The sequence below is a fragment of the Channa argus genome, chromosome 12 (assembly GCF_033026475.1).
Source record: "Channa argus isolate prfri chromosome 12, Channa argus male v1.0, whole genome shotgun sequence".
Classification (NCBI taxonomy): domain Eukaryota; kingdom Metazoa; phylum Chordata; class Actinopteri; order Anabantiformes; family Channidae; genus Channa; species Channa argus.
The window spans coordinates 16,776,479-16,797,217 of NC_090208.1; the positions used below are offsets into that span (position 1 = coordinate 16,776,479).

General features: G+C 39.0%; 1 protein-coding gene across 2 annotated transcripts; it reads left to right on the forward strand.

Moving 5' to 3' along the window:
- Positions 1-7,792: 7,792 nt before the first annotated feature.
- On the forward strand, positions 7,793-19,114 carry LOC137138231 (ATP-sensitive inward rectifier potassium channel 10-like). 2 transcript variants are annotated; one of them, XM_067525276.1, is made up of 6 exons: positions 7,795-8,282; positions 12,171-12,557; positions 12,925-13,136; positions 13,808-13,939; positions 14,469-14,646; positions 17,129-19,114. In XM_067525276.1, exons 2-6 carry the CDS (start codon positions 12,179-12,181, stop codon positions 17,527-17,529), a joined length of 1,302 nt encoding a protein of 433 aa, XP_067381377.1. In that variant the 5' UTR covers positions 7,795-8,282; positions 12,171-12,178; the 3' UTR covers positions 17,530-19,114. The 2 variants fall into 2 exon arrangements, with proteins under 2 accessions (XP_067381378.1, XP_067381377.1); XM_067525277.1 differs by lacking the exon at positions 13,808-13,939 and having other exon boundaries at positions 7,793-8,282.
- Positions 19,115-20,739: the final 1,625 nt, after the last annotated feature.

Below are 20,739 nucleotides of genomic sequence, written 5' to 3' on the forward strand. Positions count from 1 at the left end.
AGAAATAAAACGAAAAGTCGTTTGGAGTTTCCAGGACATATGAGGTTTATTTACACTGTACGTACACAGTAGCTCAAAGTACAGTTTGCCAAAGGGCTTGACCATTATCCAACACTGTGGGATGTGATGTGGGACTGGTATTTCCTGCAGCTACATTAATAAAATGGATTAATGCAATTTATGGTATTAAGGCATGGTTATTTTTTAAAAAACTATTTTGACAAAGCAGTTAGTGAAACACCTGGCAGACAAAGTAGCTCCTATAGTGACTAATTGCAAGCTGGAAGACAGATATGCAACTGGGGAAAACTCAATGAAGTGCAGAATCCCACTTTTATTATGTAAAGTGTGCACTAATGCTGCTTGCCAGGATGATGCAGGTGTACATCAATTTGCACATTGATAGAACAGCTTGTAAGGAAGTCATTCATTCCTTTGGACAAAAATGAAACCGTCAAAAATGTTTGTCAATTCCAGGACAAAAAGACAGAGAGTAGCACAGGAGGCAGAACGCAAAAGTACAAAACTTGTGTTGACGTTGCTGCAAACTGAACCATTCACTGGTAAAGATACATAACATACATAACACCCCACCCTTTTTTGGGCTTTATTATCACATGACATTAACATTTCTATACTTCTAGTGTAAATCAACAGGCGTAGGATTTTTCCAGTATACAGGCCTAAGACAACAAGAAGCTTCTCAAAGTCCAACACCAACCAAAATACAGAGATCCTGCATCATAACACATATCCTGATGTTGTTGGACCTTGAGCTGTTGTTTGACACAGACACACAACAGACGTTGTTTGGCTCAGTTTGACTTTTGCGTCTCTGTTTGGGTTCCAACTTCCTCATGTCACTTATTCATTTTAGGGACAGTTGTTAACTTTGTTAGATAACATGGTGGGAGTCTTTGACTTGTCGACCTCTTCCTCCCTCCCCTTCAGCTCAGCCAATGAGAAGGTGCCTTCTGACTGCAGCGCTGCGGCCCACATTAACCTGTGTACCTGCTCCTCACTTTACTGACTAATAAACTGTCAACAGAACATTTGTGAAGATTCACCTGATAGTAGTGGAGCAGGTGCAATTAACAGTCAAGTAATTATTTGTCTCATTGTGTAAGTGTGTGTAGGTGTGTGCTTTATGTGTAGCTTGTGATTTGATTACTGACTGGAACTGGAAATGTTACGTAAAACCTGCCTTAAAGATCCAACCATTGATCCTTCAGTCATCTGGAGAAACTTGAATAATTTACCTTTTGCAATTACATGGTTCGTCAGGTTTTTAGTGCACCGACTTATCTCCATGTTTGTGTTGATGCAAAATCTCCATAAACACAACGTACATGTGAGGTTGTACAAATAGTTTTTAGCTTTGTGATGTCACACTTTGCTCAGTGCCCTGTGCTGCAAGTAAACATGCCAACCTGCGTATCTCATACAAAATATTGATCTTATCGGACAAATTGTGTGTACATAGTTAAGCTTATTTCAAAAAAGACAACGCAAAGGAAATGTGACAAAAGCTTGGATGATAATCTCATTTATTTCTGATGACACTTGCACTTGCATTCTTGGAAAAACACGGATCAATCCATAGCACTTTTCTACCGTGTGGCAGAAAAATGCTACCGTATATAAGTGCAGACCATTTGCAAACAACCTATGCATGAAGGCCGTAAAAAATCACATCAGATATGCACATTTGAGGTTTACACTCTCATGCCTCAAACCATGTGCTCACGTTCTCTGATGCAGCACTCTCACCTTATTCACACAGCAGAGAGAAGGTTAGCTAGACTTTATTTTAAAGATAAAGATGAAGGACTTTAATCAGATGAAATGGGTTTCTGAATAACTACAACTAAATAAAATATGGGGATTTTTTTTCAGCTCAGAGCCTGATTGATTGAATAACTCTGTTGTAATAAAATATATACTCATTCCCACAGATCAAGATCAAAACAAAGATCAAGTTAAACCACAAAGTCCCAAATAAGTCATCCTTGTGGATAGTATTTGGACAGAATTATGTAACAGGTGACCCACATGACCTGTTGTCTTTACAAGACTCTGTGCCAAAGCTCTGGATCTGCTGTGCTTCTCCCAGCTGTAATCAGATGATGAAACAATGATGAATTTAGTGGGAGCCAACGGCTGGGAAGCAAAAACAAAGGAACCTATATGTCTTTTCTTGTAGACACAACATTGGTTTGATGAGGAAGTGTCAAGTACTGCTTTTTGTGGAGTACCAAATCAAATTAATTGAAATGTACCTATATAGCAGTTAAAAACAGTTCGGTTTTGTTGATCAAAGTACTTTACATAGACAAAAAATAAAATCATAAATAAACAGCAGAAAATAGGTTCACTATAACAAAGAAACTGCAGCACAGTGGTAGAGTGGTTAGCCCTGCTGCCTTACAGCTATAAGTTCCCTGGCTCAAATCCACAGGCTGGCTGCATGCGTTTTGCGTGGAGTTTGCATGTTCTCCATGTGCCTCCCTCAGTCCAAAGACATATTAGGTTAATTAGTGACTCTAAATTGCCTGTAGGTGTGAATGGTTGTCTGTCTCTGTATGTCTCTCTGTGTTGGCCCTGAGTCACCAATGATGAGAGACCTGTCCAGGGTTTACCCCAATATCCCGGGTGTGTCAGGTCTCCTAAAGCCTTAAAAGCATAAATTACCAATAATAATGAATTTAAAAAATTTACTGGAAGCCAGTAAAGAGAAGCCAGAACCAGGGTTCTAGTTACATTTCTTTTGTTCTTGTCAAGAAATGGGAGGCAGAGTACAATACAACCTTCGAGCCTGGAACTGATAAAAGCACGGATTGTTTTTTCAAAACGATTAAAAGAAAGTAATCACTTTTCCTTAACAACCACAGGTGGAGAAAACAGGACTTTACAGTTGAACGTATCGACTTATCAAATCTTAAAATCCCTGTCAAAGACCACTCCTAGGTGGTCCACGTACTGTGGTCAAAGGCAGTTCTGTAGTGACATGCCTCTCCCTTTAAAGCTAAATCGATCTGAATGTCATCTGCACGGCAGATGGGGCAGACCCCAGTGGAAGCCTATAATTGTCCCAACCACATTCAATCCTGCCAGTCTGTGGGACTGAGATGGCAAACTCACAAGCTTGCTTTTGAACTACCAGATCATCGCTGCTCCTGTATTTAAACTTATAAAACTTATAAAAAGATCTTTTTACAATCATGAGTAAATTAGCAAAGTAACATGCTCAAGAGTTTAGCCTTTAACATTATCTGCCATGCATGGAAGACACTGTCCTGCATCTTTAACTTGCTTTATCTTTAGCAAACTTTCTCACAGGAATTAACTTTAACTCTTACAGTGAATATGAGTAGGTTTGATAGTATTGTGGCATCAGGTCTGAGCTGCACCAAAAATACTACACCGAAAATGCTTACAGTCACACAACTGAGGCAGTGAGGTAAACGAGGATGGAAGAACAATGTTAAGCGTGAACAAGAGCTGTACTGAAATGACTCATAAAGACCTGTCAAGGAAATGAGACATCACTGTAAGAACGTAACACACTTTGCACACTGTCATGCGACAGCACATTAGACTAAACTGATTTAGTAGTGTATGTATAATCCACAACATTAACACAAAGTCAGCCACATACGTTTTTTAAAATGCTTTTTCACACTTCACATGGTTTTTTTGTTTTTTTTAGAATTGACAGATTTTGAAAGTGAATGTTAAATACAGATTTCAATTTGAACTCTGCCTTCCATTTAGTAACACACAGAAGAATGTACGGGTATAGGTATGGAGGGGGCGGCCAGTGCGCGCGACAAAAAGCAACACTTTGCAATTTAAACCAGTGCAAACCAGGTTTGTGCTGTATTAAATTTTTGATTTCCTTATTGTGTTCTAACTGTATTTTCTCTTGAATCCCATTTCAAAACATGTAGTGTGTGTTTGTGTGTGTGTGTGTGTGTGTGTGTGTGTGTGTATGTATGTATGTATGTATGTATGTATGTATGTGTGTGTATGACCACCAGATGGGGTGAGAGATTCATGTTTTTGTGAACTATTTTATTTTAGATTCAATGAAAAACTTGCACTAGCAACTTAAAACCCCAATAAAACTCATAGCGAGTCTCATTACAGGAAAACGTGCAGGAAAGCATTGTCCTTCTCCTCATAGGCTTCCTTACAACAGCTTGTTATTATTTGTATGTGTGTGTATGTTTGAGCCATATTAAATGCCATTTTAAAAAAATCTGTGTGTTGTTTGATTAACTTTTATGTTTTTTTTTTAATTTCATAGATACTGTCATGGTCTTCCTGTATTACTGAGTGTGTGTATCTGTGGGTGTGAAGTAGTTTTTCACTTTGAAGTTAGATTTCTCTGCAGAAAGTCAGTCTACTGAGAATGGCAAACAATTATTTGGTCATGCAAACAGAACACCAGATTACACCAAAAGTAAATGGATCAACAAAGAGAGGGGTGAAACAAATCAAAAGGTAGTTACGAAGTTAGTTACGATGTGTTACGCCCTAATGTGCTACTTTCTCTCCTTCCTACCTCGTCTGTTCTCCATTTTAACTTCAGTTTAGTTTGCTTCTGTTCCTTCCTGTTTTTCTTTTTGTGCCCTTGTAGGTATGTAAATTTCCATTTACCCTACTCTTCGCCTCTCATGACCTTTATGACACACTTTTCCTCTTGCTGCAGTGAAGCAATATTTTGCTTTCTGTTAGCATATTGAGGTCACATCCTTTCAAACATACACAGGTAAAGTGGGTCAAATATAATGTAGGGCTAATATTCAGGCTTTAGGATGTACTAAATAGTACAGAAATCAAAAACATACTCAGAACATCATTAGAATACATTAGAATAAATGCTGGTTGTTAGACCTGCTTCAAACATGAGCTATGTTTAAGCAATTCATGATTTAAAGGTTGCTCTGATAAGATCAGGGTATAGCATCACTGAGGATGCAAAATTATTTCCTCACTATTTAGCACCTTGTTACTATTTGATATATTTTATTTTGTAGGATGTTTTTGTGACGACTTCAACTTACATTAAATAAATTAGAACATGCCTGTAATTTAAATTAAAGATTCCAAAGATTCTGCATATTACTGAAAAAATAAAAGATGTATCACACAGATATATTACATTTCATACGCCCACCTCACTTTCATACTTTCTTTTTTTGCAAAACTTAAAGTTAAGAAATGCTTACCATGTTTGTCATCATAGTGTAGATTGTTAAACTACTACACCTGAATCTGAAGGGAAAGTCATTAGTTTGGCCATAAACATGAAATGCTAAACAAATCACAAACACTGCTACAATTTTTAAGAGGGGACCATAAATGTCTGTGCCATTGAATAAATGTTGAGATATTTCACTCAAAACCATGCATTTGAAGGTCGTGGTGCTGTTACAGGAGACGTCAATCCTTTGGAGACCACGGATGTCTTCGCTAAATGTCATGGCTTATTTTATGGGTTTATTATGAGGCATTTTAGTCTAGACCTAAATTAAAAAGATGCAGCAGATACGGTTGGTTGCTGATGTTTGGTTTGATAAAATTGGTTTTCAGTGCAAAAAGAAAATAAACTTGTACAGCAATCTGCCAACTGCAGCAAAAACTCTTCATCACCGCTCTTTGCAACAATCTCAATAATCTTGATTGGTTTCTTCTGTCTGATGACATTATTTAATGAGCTGCTTATGGGCTTTATAGGTGAAATTCTCCTCCCAGTAAGCTGTGGATGACCCTGACCCTAAAGAAGCCAAATCCTGACTCAAATGTACACACATCAGGGCCCCTTTTAATGAAGGGCCCCATTGCTCTGGATAAAGGAAACCACAAACTCTGCAGGATGGAAGAGGATGTTGAGCAGGAAGAAAACACTCACTGGCAGGTTGGAGGGGCCCTGCAGATTGATGTGTGTGTGAAACCATCTGGGCCAAATATTGTGCAGCACCAGGTTTATTGTGTAATGCGTCACTCTTGCAGATTCATGTGTTTGTGCTCCGCCTGGGGGCTCTCATCTGAACATAAGGTAAATCTAACTCCAGTCACAACAAAGTTAAAAGGCAAACTTTTAATGGCTGGATGACATACTGACCTTTTTAAACTCTTTGGAATGAAAATGCAATCTTACTACAAAGACGATTAACTTTTATAGGCCTGTAGACTATACTATACTTCTTTGTTTAATTTGTTGGTGTGTTGTGGCATCACCATAGTATTACCATATTGTGCTTATAGAAGCCTGTACACCAACCAGTTAAATGTACTATGGTTTTTCACCTCTGCCATCACAATATATAAACATTATAGAGTGTAAAGGTGATTTTAAATGAAAGTACAGATGGGGAAAGTTAGGTTGGCATCCCCCAGTAAAAGACCATGTAGGAGGATGGAAATTTAGCCATTCAGCTGTAGCGAAGGTTTTACCACCCATACGTTCTATTCACTTTCTTTTTTTGTTCTGTATTTTCACTTTCTTTATAACAGTATTTCAACAGGCCATTTAAAAATAAAGTGCAGGCCCAGAGAGCAGCAGGGTTTGTTGTCTCTAGTAAAATCACCATGGGATATTCATAGATGCATTTTGTATTTTGTTGTCCATTGTGTAGTGACTGAAAGTTCGACCACAAGGGTTGTTTGAGGAAAAATGTTGCTTTTGTTGCATGTTTTTATTATGTTGTTAGTATTAGTATTGTTTTGTTAGAAAATTATGCAAGCAAAGTGTTTCTGTTTTGGTGTGTCCATTGATTGGTTTGAATATCAGCTTTTATCCGCCCATTAATATGGTTTGATAGGTGACCTTCTACCTTCAAGTAAATTTAATAGTGTCTCATGTTATCCAGTAAACTCAATGCAGAAGGCTCAGTATATATTCTTTATAAGGTGCTACGGGGAACCTAATCATTGCAGTTATAAGATGAACACTACATCTCAGCCTTCTTTGGTTTAGACACAAAAACATTCAGCATAAGCTTAAGGAAAAAAACTGTAGCACAAGGTGAGAAATGAACTGTTGTGTCCCATTGAACATTGTCTGCTTTCAAAACCAACCATCCACACAAACCTCCTGCAGTGGACTCTCTCTGTCTTTAGAATACCACACCAACAGTCACTCCTACTTCTGTAGTACTTACTGGGGCTACTTTTTATTTTGACTGGATGGTGTAAGGCTGTATACTAGATAAAAAGGATTGACTGATAAATACTAGATAAAGCCCCACTGGACGGTGGGATAACATTTGTCTAGTATAAACACTTATAGTGAAAAGCACTAGTACCTCAAAATTAGTAGTACAATACTAGAGTGAGGCAATAGTTACAACATACATTTCATTACACAAGTAATAGTTGTTGCTGGACGAATTAATTCATCCACAGCAGGACCATGTGCCCTAAAATGCGTCCCCCTCTGTGCAGATGGACATGGCACAGCCTCACAGAGATCCACCGACTTTGTCCATTCACCGCACGCTGGCCAACCCAAATCTGCAGAGAGACACACAAGGCCACAAGAAAAGAGCCCTGTTTTTCTCTGTCTTTGATTTATAAATACCTCAGTTTCAGTGCAACAACTTTCAGGCTTGTATCTTATGGCCATCAAACATTTACATGAGAAAGTTGACAAAGGCTGAAACAGCAGAGGAGGCCTCACAACAAAGAGGCCCATTTATAACGTACAGTCAGAGAGAGACACACAGAGAGGGAGGGTAGGAGGAGAAGCTGGGAGGAGAGTTGAATTAATGAATTAAAAATACCGTGAAACAACGGCTGGGTGAATACTTTTGGGTTTATATAGAGAGACTAGCAGGGGGGTCCTGCAGGAGTGGACAACACAAGTTTCTTTAACTGCACTCTGTCCGGACACACAGGGCTCCCTCTCTGCTTCGCATGCATGTTCGTCGGATTACATAATGACACAGTAACTGGGAGCTGGAACCGGTACCACCAGTACCAGTGTGCTGGGAGAAACCCTGACTGACCGCTGGGTCATTCAGGTCTCTCTTCAGACAGGTTTTGTAGGTTTAGCCTGAGAGTTTTTCTTTTTTGAAATAAAGGATGAGAACGACATAGCAGGACTTAGGAAAACAATGTGAGAGGTCATGTTAACCATGTGCGAGCTGTCAACAAGTGTATTTCCCTCTTTTTTCTAAGCGTTGTGTCTCTTTTTTCCACGTGTTTGATGGACAGCAAAACTAATTAAATTATCAAGTTTCTAAGCTGTGGTCAAAGTGAACTTCAACAGAAAGGTAAGATTTTAAAATCAGTTGTGCATCTTTATCCTTTGCATCTACCACATCCTCTTATCATGTCACGTACCAGTGGAATTTTTAATCCACTGTTTCACTTCTACAAATGTAACTAGTGAGTTCTACACGAAAAGCTAAAATTAGTTTTAGTAGTAAAAAAATTTTTAAAATCCCTAGAATCCGGCAAGGCCTAATACAGTGAAGTGTTTTGTATTTAAAGATAAGCCCGCGTAGAAACTAGCACCTGTCCTGCATTTGGTACCTGTCCCCGAGTACCAATGATTAATAAATAAACTTTCATTTTCAAATTGTGTCTAGTAGCAGCAAAAAAAAACACCGGGCTGCTGCAGTTACAGTAAGTGTGAAGTTTTTGAACATTTGAAGTTGTAGTACAGCACCTATGATGGTAGAAAATATTAAAAACACACACAGGAGAAGGTCTGTAGAAAACCTTGTATACATTCATTCAAAACAAAGCACATCTGCTCCTCAGCAGCACAACAGCAGCAGAGTGATCAGATGAACAGCATAGAGACAGGTCATTAGCTCCTACTGACTTGGAAGAAGATAGTAAAAGTCAAAAGGGAAACATTGCTTAGTGTCCAGCGGCTGCTCTCCATTGTTTTGTGTAGGTCAGTAATTCTTCAGCCAGTAATACCGGGCCAAGTGGTTTAGGAAGTCTTAGATCTAGATGAAGGTTTGGACACTCTGCAGTACACAGAGACAGTGAAACAGATGACCTATCACTATGGTTACTGCTACTACTACTACTTTTACTTCCTGTTGTTACTGTAAAATCCACTTTGAGTCAAATGAATGCACCTTCACCTGGCATTCATGAAATGGGTTGTTTCTATGTACACATTCCCGTCCATCTAAAGAGACCTGGACGCCACAGCAGCTTATTTACATGGCGGTGTGCGGTGCTTAGTTTGTGGTTTTATTGTCTCGTGTTGGCTGAGCAGATGCCTTCTTGGCAGGGCCTGTGCTAGTATTTGGACGGTCTTTTGAGTCCCATGCAGAGGCTGCTTTTGGACACTGTTCAGTGTGGTGTTGAGTCTTTTCACAGCTGTGTACTTCCCTCTTTATGGATGCGGACATTGGACAGGGGCACTGAGTGGAAGGGATTACTCTCTCCTCTGGAATACTAATGACCCTCTTTTGTCACTGATCTGGTCTCCCCTCCTCTCTCTCCTTCCCCATCCATTTCTCTTTCTCTCTTCCAGTTTCACTCCATTTGTCACCCGATGCTTGATTCTCTCTTCATCGTCCCCTCAAAACCAATTATTCTCTCCCCTCTTCCCCACATCTCTGCCCCCTTACAATGTCAAGCACTACATACTGACACACAATCAAACACAGTCGCAAACACACACCCCACCCCACACGCTACGACACTCGGCCCAGCTCTCCTCTCCCCATCTAACTTGGTCTCTTTTTCACTCACGCACTCACCCAGTCATATTTTTCAATGGTGGCTTTTGTCCCTTTCATCTCCTCGAAAACAAAGGATTCTTGTGAGCACAGGACAGAAGGAAGGAGATGGATGGAGAGCCAGATAGAGAGGAAGAGATCCTAACCTTGAACGTGGTTGTCACATGAATAGTAAATTTTACAATGCAGGGAATCCAGCAGTATTACTGTCAGAGAAAATGATACATAATTATTTTTTCAGCTAAAGTTGAGATTATTTTCTCCCCTTTTTTAATATTTATAGTACAAACACTAAAGCATTATTTAGAACACATTGTAATGTAGGTGTAAATCATATAACTTCTAGCTGTGTTTTAGCTGTCTTCCTCTAGACACAAGGCCCCAGAAAACGCACATGCTTAGTAAAATACAACCATACTGTAGATAAAAAAAAAAGAAACAATATGAGTAAGAAAGCTAAAGCAAGAAATAAAACAGTTACAATGATAAAAATTATGGAGTTCTTCAAATTTCAAAATATAAATGGTTCCTGAAGAGGGAAATTGTGATCTGTTGATGAACTGTATATTTTAATAACTGTAAGCCTACTTACAACTACAATATGGTGTGTTATAATGCATTTATTTCATGTGTATTGATAAATAATAATATAATGATCATAACTAATGGCCACGGCTAGATATTGACAGGTCATATTCTATAATTAGAAAAATGTAAATATCGTGGAAAGACCCTACCAAATCATAGAAATACCACATTCCTCAGTACTGGAAACCGCATGTCTAAAACTATTTATGAAATGTGTCAAAATGTTTTAAATGTTAAAATGAACATAAGCACTAATCCCCAGCAAATACCCAGTTTTCAATTTGTGCTAAAATCACTACTCAGTTACTTAGGAACCTCCCTTTTTGAAGTCAAACTACTCATTGTGGTCTTACAGCTGCATGTATGAATATTTATTAAACTCAGCACTTTCAGCAAAATAATTACCAGAAACAACAAACTGCTACTTTTAGTAGAAAATCTTACATAAATCTATTGTCTACATGTCCTTTCCAGAACCAAACTACAGGTAGCGACTACCTAGTAAATACAGTGTAACAGTTTACTGGCTTATGTTCCTGAGGAGTTGATAAACACTAAAAGAGAGCTGAGAATATTGGACTTCATCAGGTGAGCAGTAACATGACTTAAAAGCAATGAGAAATGTTGCTCCATGTTTGCTGGATGTATGTTTTACTGTAGGCAAACAAATACACCATCTTTACTATGTTTACATGCTCCCCCCAAGATGCCAACAACTGTGACTCTGTCTTTGCAAACCAAATGTTCCTATAGACAATGTGCAGTACAGCATTCTGTCTATAGGTCTGAAACACCAGTATGTGTTTACGGTATGTGTAGGCAGGAGCTCTGCAGGGTTTACAGTTCAGCTGGGCTTGGACACAGTCAATCACATAGGTCTCCTTTTGACCCACCCCTCCACATCTTAGTATTCAGAGCACAGACATCAACACAGATCTCTATTCATTCAGTTGATGTGAACTCTAGCTTGGAGGGAGGAGAGAGAAGGGTCAGATGGGACAGGAAGGGACAGAGCATATCAGATCGCTTGGATCTTAGGCTTTTGTTTCTGTTGTTTTATTATTGGTTTTATTATATTCACTCCGGAAAGCAGAGGCAGTTGGACACAAAAGTTCAATTTAGCAAACTGTGAGCGAGAGCAAGCGATAAGAAAGAAAAGAGAAGGTTTTGGAGAAAGAGAAACTACAGCGTGGATTTGTGAAAAAGTATATTATGTGTGTAAAGGGGATGTCCTGGGTTTTGACAGTAAGAGTCTGGTGTTGGAGCGGAAAACCTATCACCTACCAAAAATGACTTTTGTAAAAGCAGCTACTTCTATGCTTAGAATGCACATCTGTTTGAGTCACATCTGCTGCAACTGTTGCATAATAACAAACGTATTTGAGACAGGCTACACACTGAATGGGGACAAAAACAGCTTCAGCAAATAGAAGAGGGATGTCCTCCGTAGAAGACATCAGTATTCCTGACTCTAGTTTAAACCCTACTTACAGCTTTTCCTGTGGAATAACAGTCAGTTGTGTTTCCTCATCTTAATTCATTAATGGACTGGTGTAAGCGACATGTGAATGGGCCAAAACGATCACGTTTTTAATGTGAAAGAGCAGCTGTGCCTTCATGGTGAAAGAGGGCTTTTATTTTGGCAAAGCCAGCTGTCTCCAGTGAGAGGAGAAAAGGGGGGCCACGTGGACAGCCACAACACTGTCCACTAAAAATGGTCTTTTCCATTAAATGTTCTGCTCATTCATTTTCTCCTATGCACTTATGCCATCTGCTCTTCTTTTCTTTCTTACGTTATACAGGTTTTTACAAACTTTTTCTCTTTTCTTTTACACACATTGTCCCTCTGTCTCCAACCCTATGTAGCAGCAGCCATGGCCTCAGCTACTCCCCCCTCCTCTGAAGCCTCCTCCCCACAGAAGGTATGCCACTCCCAGACTCAAACCGACATCACCAAACCCCTGCTGGGCTCCACTGCAGGGACTGGGGATGCTAATGCAGGCGTAATCGGAAATGAAGAGCCCAATGCTTTAAGAAGGAGGAGGCGCATCCTCTCCAAGGATGGACGAAGCAATGTGCGAATAGAGCACGTAAGTGGGCGAGGGGCGCTGTACCTCCGTGACCTCTGGACAACTTTTCTGGACATGCAATGGCGCTACAAGTTCTTCCTTTTCTCTGCCACCTTTGCTGGAACCTGGTTTCTGTTTGGACTGTTTTGGTACCTGGTGGCAATGGTCCATGGAGACCTACTGGGTAAGGAAAAGCGACAGGTGGAGATTGGCAAAGATTACTAATGAAGTGCAAATAGATTTAAACAAAAAGCAAGAACAAACAAGGTCATTATGAAACCTACAGCCATTATCAACTTCATCTCCAGAACCTTATCATCCAGGTTTTTCACATGAGCAACAAACTTCAGTAAAGGTTTTGTAAAATACACACGAAAGAACACAATTACTTCTTTGTTATTGATTAAACAATGAAGAAAGACCCACTTGAAAACAGTTTGGCTTTGAATTAAGACCATAAGAAAGACCTGGCAGATCATTGAAAGAGTGACAAAATGTTCCTAGTAATTTGTTGACACCCCCGGATGCACGATCTTCTGTTCCTCCTCCAGAGTTTGACCCTCCTACCAACCATACACCATGTGTAAAGGAGGTGAAGACCCTGACAGGAGCCTTCCTCTTCTCACTGGAGTCTCAGACCACGATTGGCTACGGGTTCCGGTGCATCACAGAGGAGTGTCCTGTCGCCATCGTGCTGCTCATCTTTCAGCTGGTCATCACCATGGTGATGGAGATCTTCATCACTGGCACCTTTCTTGCAAAGGTAGTCGAATGTAAAATAAAAACTGCACAAAGTAATTACTAAAGATGTGATGAAAAACACTACACTGAACTCTACACTGCAGACTGTGCTTTCAGTTTGATGGGGTGTACGTTTTTTAACCTTTACATCGGGGCGACTGTGGCGCAGGGAGGTAGAGCGGTTGTCCACCAATCTCCTCCGGTCACATGTCGAAGTGTCCTTGAGCAAGACACTGAACCCCAACTTAGTTGCTCCCGGTGAGTGTTGGCCAGCTGCATAGCAGCTCCCCCATTGGTGTATGAATGTGTGTGTGAGTGTGAATGGGTAAATAAGAAGCAGTATAAAGCGCTTTGAGTGCCAATAGGTAGAAAAGTACTATATAAGTGCAGACCATTTAGAAATCAGGGTTATGTTTAAAAACCCTTTTAATCAGCGTAAATACTGTAGGTCTTGAAGTACAGTTTCCTGTTCACTTGTAAACAAACAACATTTCTTTTCTCTATATCTTTAAGCTCATTTTTCTATCCCATCTTCTCTGAACACATATATCACTCTAGGTCACATTATCTTGAAAAGAGAATAAGACAATCAGAAGCCCTGTATTTTATTCTGAAGCGTATGCAAAGTGTGTGAATATGTAGTAGCAGGAATCTGACTTTACTGAGCCTGACCCATTTTCCTCCTCTTGCAAGGTTGCTCGTCCCAAGAAGAGAGGCGAGACAGTGAAGTTTAGTCAACATGCTGTTGTGTCAAATCACGAAGGTCGGCCTTGCCTCATGATCCGAGTAGCCAACATGCGTAAAAGCCTACTATTAGGATGCCAGGTACACAAACTAAAGCTCCTTTTGGACATGATGTATTTTTTGGAGTGGTAGTGTGATTTGATCACTTGCATATCAAATGCTCATCACATGTGAAATTGTCCCTCATGATATAATTTACAACCTGAAATAGCACAGACGACGTAGCTGTATAGATCTCTGTGTATGCTTCAGTGTTCATACCTGCTCTGAAAAAACGTTGAAAGAGGAACATTCTGTATGCTCCCTAAATGTGTTGTGGTAACATCAGATGCATGTGAACGTTTTTAACCTCTTTCCTTCCTGTAACTGATTAGGATTATTGTACATGTAAAGTATTATGACTCATGTCCTATCAAGGCAAGCATTCTGAGTAAAGCTTGCTTTACTTCAGTAAATGTGTGAAAGACAGCAGTGACTCAAACACTGACTGAATAAACCCATCAGCATTTTCCAGTGACACACTGTTATTGATGAACACATAGGCAGATGCAGATGTTAAATGCCTCCTGCCACCTTTGGCTATATTTACTGACCCCATCTTGGCTTCCAGGTGACGGGCAAGTTGCTCCAGACGTCCCTGACAAAAGAGGGAGAGACGGTGCGGCTGGACCAGCGTAACGTGCCTTTCCAGGTAGACACGTCAAGTGACAGCCCCTTCCTCATCATCCCTCTGACCTTCTACCACATCATTGACGACAAAAGCCCCCTCAGAGAATGGGCAACAAAAGGTAGATCGTGGCTCTAATCTTAAACTGTCCTTCAGATCAAATACACACTTATAAGGAACAAATTCTTCTCAACTCAGACTCATGTTACATGGGACAAGATGCTTCTAAAAACCTGGTGACAATGTGTGTGAAGCTATAATTAGAACATAGATATATTTTACTATTTTCTGTTGGGGCCTTAACGCTACAATAGTGTAATAGGCCAGTGTTAACATGAATCTTCTTTTTCTTTGACATCACAATGACACATTAAGATATGTTTAATGTTTGTAGATGTTTAAGATACATGCTGTAACTTCAACAGAAATTCAATATTTCTTTTATGAATCTCTGTAGTCTTTCTTTTTTGTCCTTTTACGGGGTGTTATGGAAAATAGCATATAAAAGTCGAAATGCACAGCAGTTAAAACATTTTTTAAATAACACAACAGTCAAAACCTATGAGGGTTTATATAAATTGTATTATATAGGATTGAGATTTATTACAGTTAAAATCACAGCAATGTTCTTGTATGAGAAGGAAACGGTAGTGGACATTCAGAAAATTCGCTTTTTAACGATTATTGGTTGAAACTCAAGACTTGAAATTTAGTAATTGTACATTCGCTATGTGTGTACAGAACCTGTAGGTGTGTTGGTATTTACAGTCATGTGCTGGGTGCTTGAACTGCCTCTTAAGATGGAGACTCGGGCTGCGTTGGCACTGGAGGAGATGGTTTCTCCTGCTGGAATGTGTGTGAGGGAGACTGCCAGAGACACCCCTCATTAGAGCACAATGCAGTACAGTGCGGGGTGCTGAGAGGAAGCCTGCACAGATCCACTTACAGCAGCGAAGACCTCTCAGCAGCAGAAGCCATAAAAGCATCAGCACCGATGGGTTCACACTACTCTTTTCCTGTAGATGGCTTCTTTCATTTCGTTACTTGACATTTCTTTAATTGACACATTTATTTTCTTTTTCTTCGTGTTACTTAGCTGTTTTCTTTCTCCCGCTTTCTTTTGCAGACCATTACCCTTCTCAGCTGCACCCTTTATTTAAGGGATTATATTACAGCACACATAATACTGTGAATAGTACTACAGTAAACCCTGCTCTAAATGGTTACTATAACAGTAGCTGCCTTGTTGTCAGGTCTCTATAGTGTTACTTCATCACATTTGTTAGAAAGAAACAAGTAATCATTCCTCAGAACATTCATAACATAAATATTACTGTAAAAAATTTGTGAGCATGTTATCAAGACGGTGTTTGGACTTTTTTTTTTTACGCAATTTGTGACACATGGATAAAAACTGATAAAGCCTCATCAAAGCTGACTGTTAAAATGAGATATGGGTGTGTGTGTGTGTGTGTGTGTGTAAGTGTGTGTGTGTGTGTGTGTGTGTGTGTGTAAGTGTGTGTGTGTGTACTTGGAAAAATCTTTTCCATACAAATTAGCAATCATGAAACTCTGCTTTGCTACTGAAAAAAAGTGATGTGTTGGTGGAGAAGCAGGCAGGAAGTCAAAAAAGGCAAACAAAGGTAACAGGATACAATGGTGGGTTTTGCTGATAGCCTGTTTTCAAACGGAAGCCACAGAGAAAGAGAGGTAAACTAGATAAACTAGCAGGGCAGATGAGGATAGTAGAAACAAATACAATATTGGGTAATGGAGACATTCTAGGGTAATAACTACATTAAGGTTAATGATGCCATTTGCACTGTCCACAAAATGCCAATACAGGCTAGAGAGTCTCTTAACTAAATGTGTGTCAATGCATGTAGAAGTGGCTTTAAAATGTGTTGTTTTTACCCGGGTGGGAGCGGGTCGGGGTCTGGATTAGGGTAAGGACTGTTTGCACAGATGACAGGGTCTGCACTCTGTGTGAGCTCTGTTGATGTAGGTGTGTGTTTGTTTGAGTGGATATGTCTTCCAGTGAGAAGTGTGTTATAGGCTTGAGCACTGATGAATGACAAAACTATATTCTGTATGTAAACTAGTATGAGTGTAACATTTTCAACCTGCAGCAGTTTTCATTTCATGGACAGAGATTTGTGTGAGATTTAAAATGTTTTTCAAATACTTCTGTAAGTGGGAGTTTGTGGGTTGTGCGTCTTTTTATGTGTGTGTGCATGTTACATCTCTGCAGTCTGAGTCACCAAACACTGCTACTTAAAGCTCCAGGATAAGCTTTTTGTGAGGTGTTGTCAAAGGCTTCAGGCTCAGCTAACATCTATTAGCAGTGTAGAGGTTTTTGAGTGAACTCACAGAGAATGATCACACAACATTGCAGGTGCTCATCTCTGTGGATTGTTTTAGGTTGTCTTTCTTCATTCATTGCTCTTGTGGACTCACATATCATTAGTTACACATGCACATTAATGCTGGATTTGTGTTTTTTTTTAACTATGAGAAAGCAAACTGAAAATAATCTGGAAAGGAAAAAAAAAATGTACCAAGCGAACCACTACATATGTTTTTTATCATCACTCATCTTCCAGGTTGTGGCTGGACAGACCCGGAGCCGGGTGACTTTGAGCTGCTGGTGATCTTGAGTGCAATAGTCGAACCGACATCGGCTACCTGCCAGGTTCGAACATCCTACCTCCCCGATGAGATCCTCTGGGGATATGAGTTTCCTCCTGTTGTTTCTCTGTCCCCTTCAGGAAAATACGTGGCTGATTTCACTTTCTTTGACAAAGTGGCCAAAACTAAAAGTCCCCCTCTGTTCAAGCACGGCCTGCCACCATTGCAGATGTCCCGTAACCAGCTAGGAAAGGAGGATTTGACTGACGTGGAGAAGATGCAACTGGAGGAGAGATACAGGGGGGAGGAGAAGGGGCGAGAAAGGGGGAGAATCAGAGAAAGCAGCCCATTAAGTGTGCGTATAAGTAATGTTTGAGGGAAGAGCGATAGATAGGAAAACGGTACAGAAACTTGATGTGAAACTGAGATAAGAAACAAGCTGTTCAGAAAAAGAAGTACAGAAAAACTCGCATTCTCACATGAAAACAACTCTAGTGGGTGGATATACCATCTGTCTACACATATTCAAATCGTGGACCACATGGCAGCATATCAAACACCTGTGCGGTGCATCAGTACCCCCATAACCAGACACAAATACCATTGTGCTACTGTAACCACAAGACTGCAGAAACATGTGTCTGCAATCGACTTCAGTGGGACCAAGGTACAGAGTAAACATGTAAAAATGCAGAGCACAGCATCAAGGTATCAATAGAGGCATCTTCTAGATTTACAGTCGTCTCATTGGAAAAGACTGGATTTCCATTAACTGGAAGATGTTCAACACTTTTCAGGTCATTTCTGTCAATTGGATTTAGGTCTAGGTGAGCAGCAAGTGGAGACAGGTTAAGACAACCTGTCTCCACTAGAAACTGATTGGATTGAAGGTTTTTTATTTACGTAAGTGTCTTTCCTCTAAGCAAGGTTTAAAAAAATTAGAAATGGCTCATTTCTTCTTGAGACAAGTGAAACTTTTATGGAAATATGAACTTATGGAGGAACTGACTTGATAAGATTTTCTTTTTGCAGTAAAGTTGAACTAAGTTACTTTTTAAATAACTAATAAAATACCTGTAAAAGGTGCAAAAATACTGAAACCATATTATTTTAATAAACAATTTTAAAAGAATGTATTATATTTTATGTTTCCACAAGTTTCTAACAACAACATCACTTGTTAGATGTGAAAATATTATGCTTTTTATGATGAATGTCATCTTTATTTGGACAATATGGTTAGTAATGTTACTAAAAGCACTTTAACTTGAATGACAAGTGGCATTTTTTATAAGGTAAATAACTGAACTCACTTATACCTAATGCACTGTAATAAAGGGTTTAATCCTGTGGTAATATTTGGTGAAGAGTGAGTGTGTGTCTGGCAAATATGTATTATTTTGAGTTTCATCATGTTTTTGTGAATGTTTTATTTCAAATTTCCATCTGTATCAAATTAAATGTACAGTATGTGCTTTAATGTACCATTGTACAGTATGTATACAATTCTTTTTCTGTATTTCTTTGAAACGTTAAACTCAACACACAGCTTAGCATTTTCAAAATACATAATTAAATGTGTAGAGCTATTTTGTACAATACAGTGCACTCATGTTTTACTGCTGTCAATTCGACATCTGAATTTAGCAGGAAGGAAGTAAGAAACCATTCACAAACACAGCAGGAACTTTTTATACTTAAACGTCTGTTTGTGTCAGCGTCAATTTTGTTATTGACTGATGTTTATTCTCAACATCGAATGTTTTACTATTCAAACAAAAATCCTCTGCTGTTCCTGACGAGTCCAATAAGTAATATTCCAAACAACTAAAACTGAGACCTTGTACTTGTTTGTATTGTACTGTATACCGTATATGAATCCCACATAATATTGGAATCTGTCTAACTGGTGCTGTACTTCATAGGTGCCTATTAATAAATGTTTCAACAACAAAACTAAATTATTTTATTTATCATGGTTTCATTATCCCAATAAGCAAATTTGGAGGTTTGAATTTGTAATTAATATTTAATGAAGCTTAATAAAGCTTTACCAACTCCAAGATGAGCAGTGTTTCCAGCAGTCAGTACAACAGTTTTAAATTGCTACTATGTGCATCAGTAAAGACCTTTCACGGAGGAAAGCATCCTGCTAACAAAGAACCTGATTAGTCTAGCATCCTATGAGCAAAACTTTTAAGGCACTAATATGCAAATATATGCAAATGATACTTTGTTTAAAAAAATACAATCTCTATAATTTTTTTATTGTTCGCCTACAAAGTGCCAAACATGAAATGTTTGAATGAAAGGCAGCTATTTGACCACTTCATCAGCAGTGGTGGAGCCAGACCCTTTTCACAGGCCTATAGTGAATACAAGCAAACGTGGGAGCTGGATAAAAACAGCAATAATATTTACAATTTACATTTAATATGACCATTTACAATTATTTTACAACACATAAGTAATTCTTTCAATGTGATCATATGTTGATACACACGCCGCTGTTTTTGTACTATACTTAGGTCATCAACTCTCTAATACATCGGTAGAGAAATTTAAATATTATACTACTTTTTATCCCCCAGAAATCCAAAGCTCCCACACTTACTTTACTTATCGTATTTGTTTACAGGCCAGTCTTGCTCTGTCCTCAGATACCTTAAAAGCCTGATTAGGCTTCATGATTTCTAGGACGAGCTTATTAGGCTTCAGTCAGTCCTTTCCGGTGCTTGGATAAGAGAGTAGTTGTGTATTATGTATTATTATAGATTGTATTTTATTCTCATGAAGAAGGGTGAAATCGGTTAAATAAATGTTCTGCTGCTCTCTGCATCAAAGGTAATACCTGTTAACCTCTTAGCTGACATCTGTTTTAGCCTGTTTGGCTTATATGATGCTGACTTAGTTGGCTGTTCTTTCAGCACTAACTGCTGTTTTTCCAGGGGTAATTACTAGGCCAAATCCTTATTCGATTAGCCCACGCTCCTTTTTTTGGTGATTGGTTGAGTGTTTTTGTTTTCATTATTTGCATTGTTTGATTAATAGATACTAAGTGAATTTCTGACTATGTTTTAATAGGCTGGCCCCCTCTGCCATGTCACTTTAGGGTTTTTTCAGGCTGCACCTAATGAATATTTTTTATGTAAATTAATGTATCAATGATTATTAGATTAATATGTAGATTGTTTCCCAAAAACAATCTTCAACAAACCGTAGCTTGTTAGAAAGCAGAAAACATCACGATTCCAATGATATATTCCAATTTAAGATTCAAGGACCACAGTAAGAACAGCTTCTCAAATTGTAACAAGAATTCATACTCAGCAAGACAGTAAATCTCAAGTTTTATGATGTTTGCAGGGTTACAGAGTTATTGAATCCTCAAGTGCTTTGCACCATTATCCCTGGACAAATCTAAAAAATAGCCAGCATTCTGGATCAAAACAAGCCCACATCTAAGCATCTACGACAATGATCGGGCCTTCAGTGAGCCTATAGTGTGTTAATTACCGTTAAGTAACATAAACTCACAAAAGTATTACATAATTTTATGTATCAAATACTTCAGTCTTAACTGCCA

Bases quoted from the DNA above. Each gene is read 5' to 3' on its own strand.
- LOC137138231 (XM_067525276.1), top strand. From the start codon at position 12,179: ATGGCCTCAGCTACTCCCCCCTCCTCTGAAGCCTCCTCCCCACAGAAG. The intron at 12,558-12,924 runs GTAAGGAAAAGC...TTCCTCCTCCAG, and splicing joins GGTCCATGGAGACCTACTGG to AGTTTGACCCTCCTACCAAC. The intron at 14,647-17,128 runs GTAGATCGTGGC...CTCATCTTCCAG, and splicing joins CAGAGAATGGGCAACAAAAG to GTTGTGGCTGGACAGACCCG.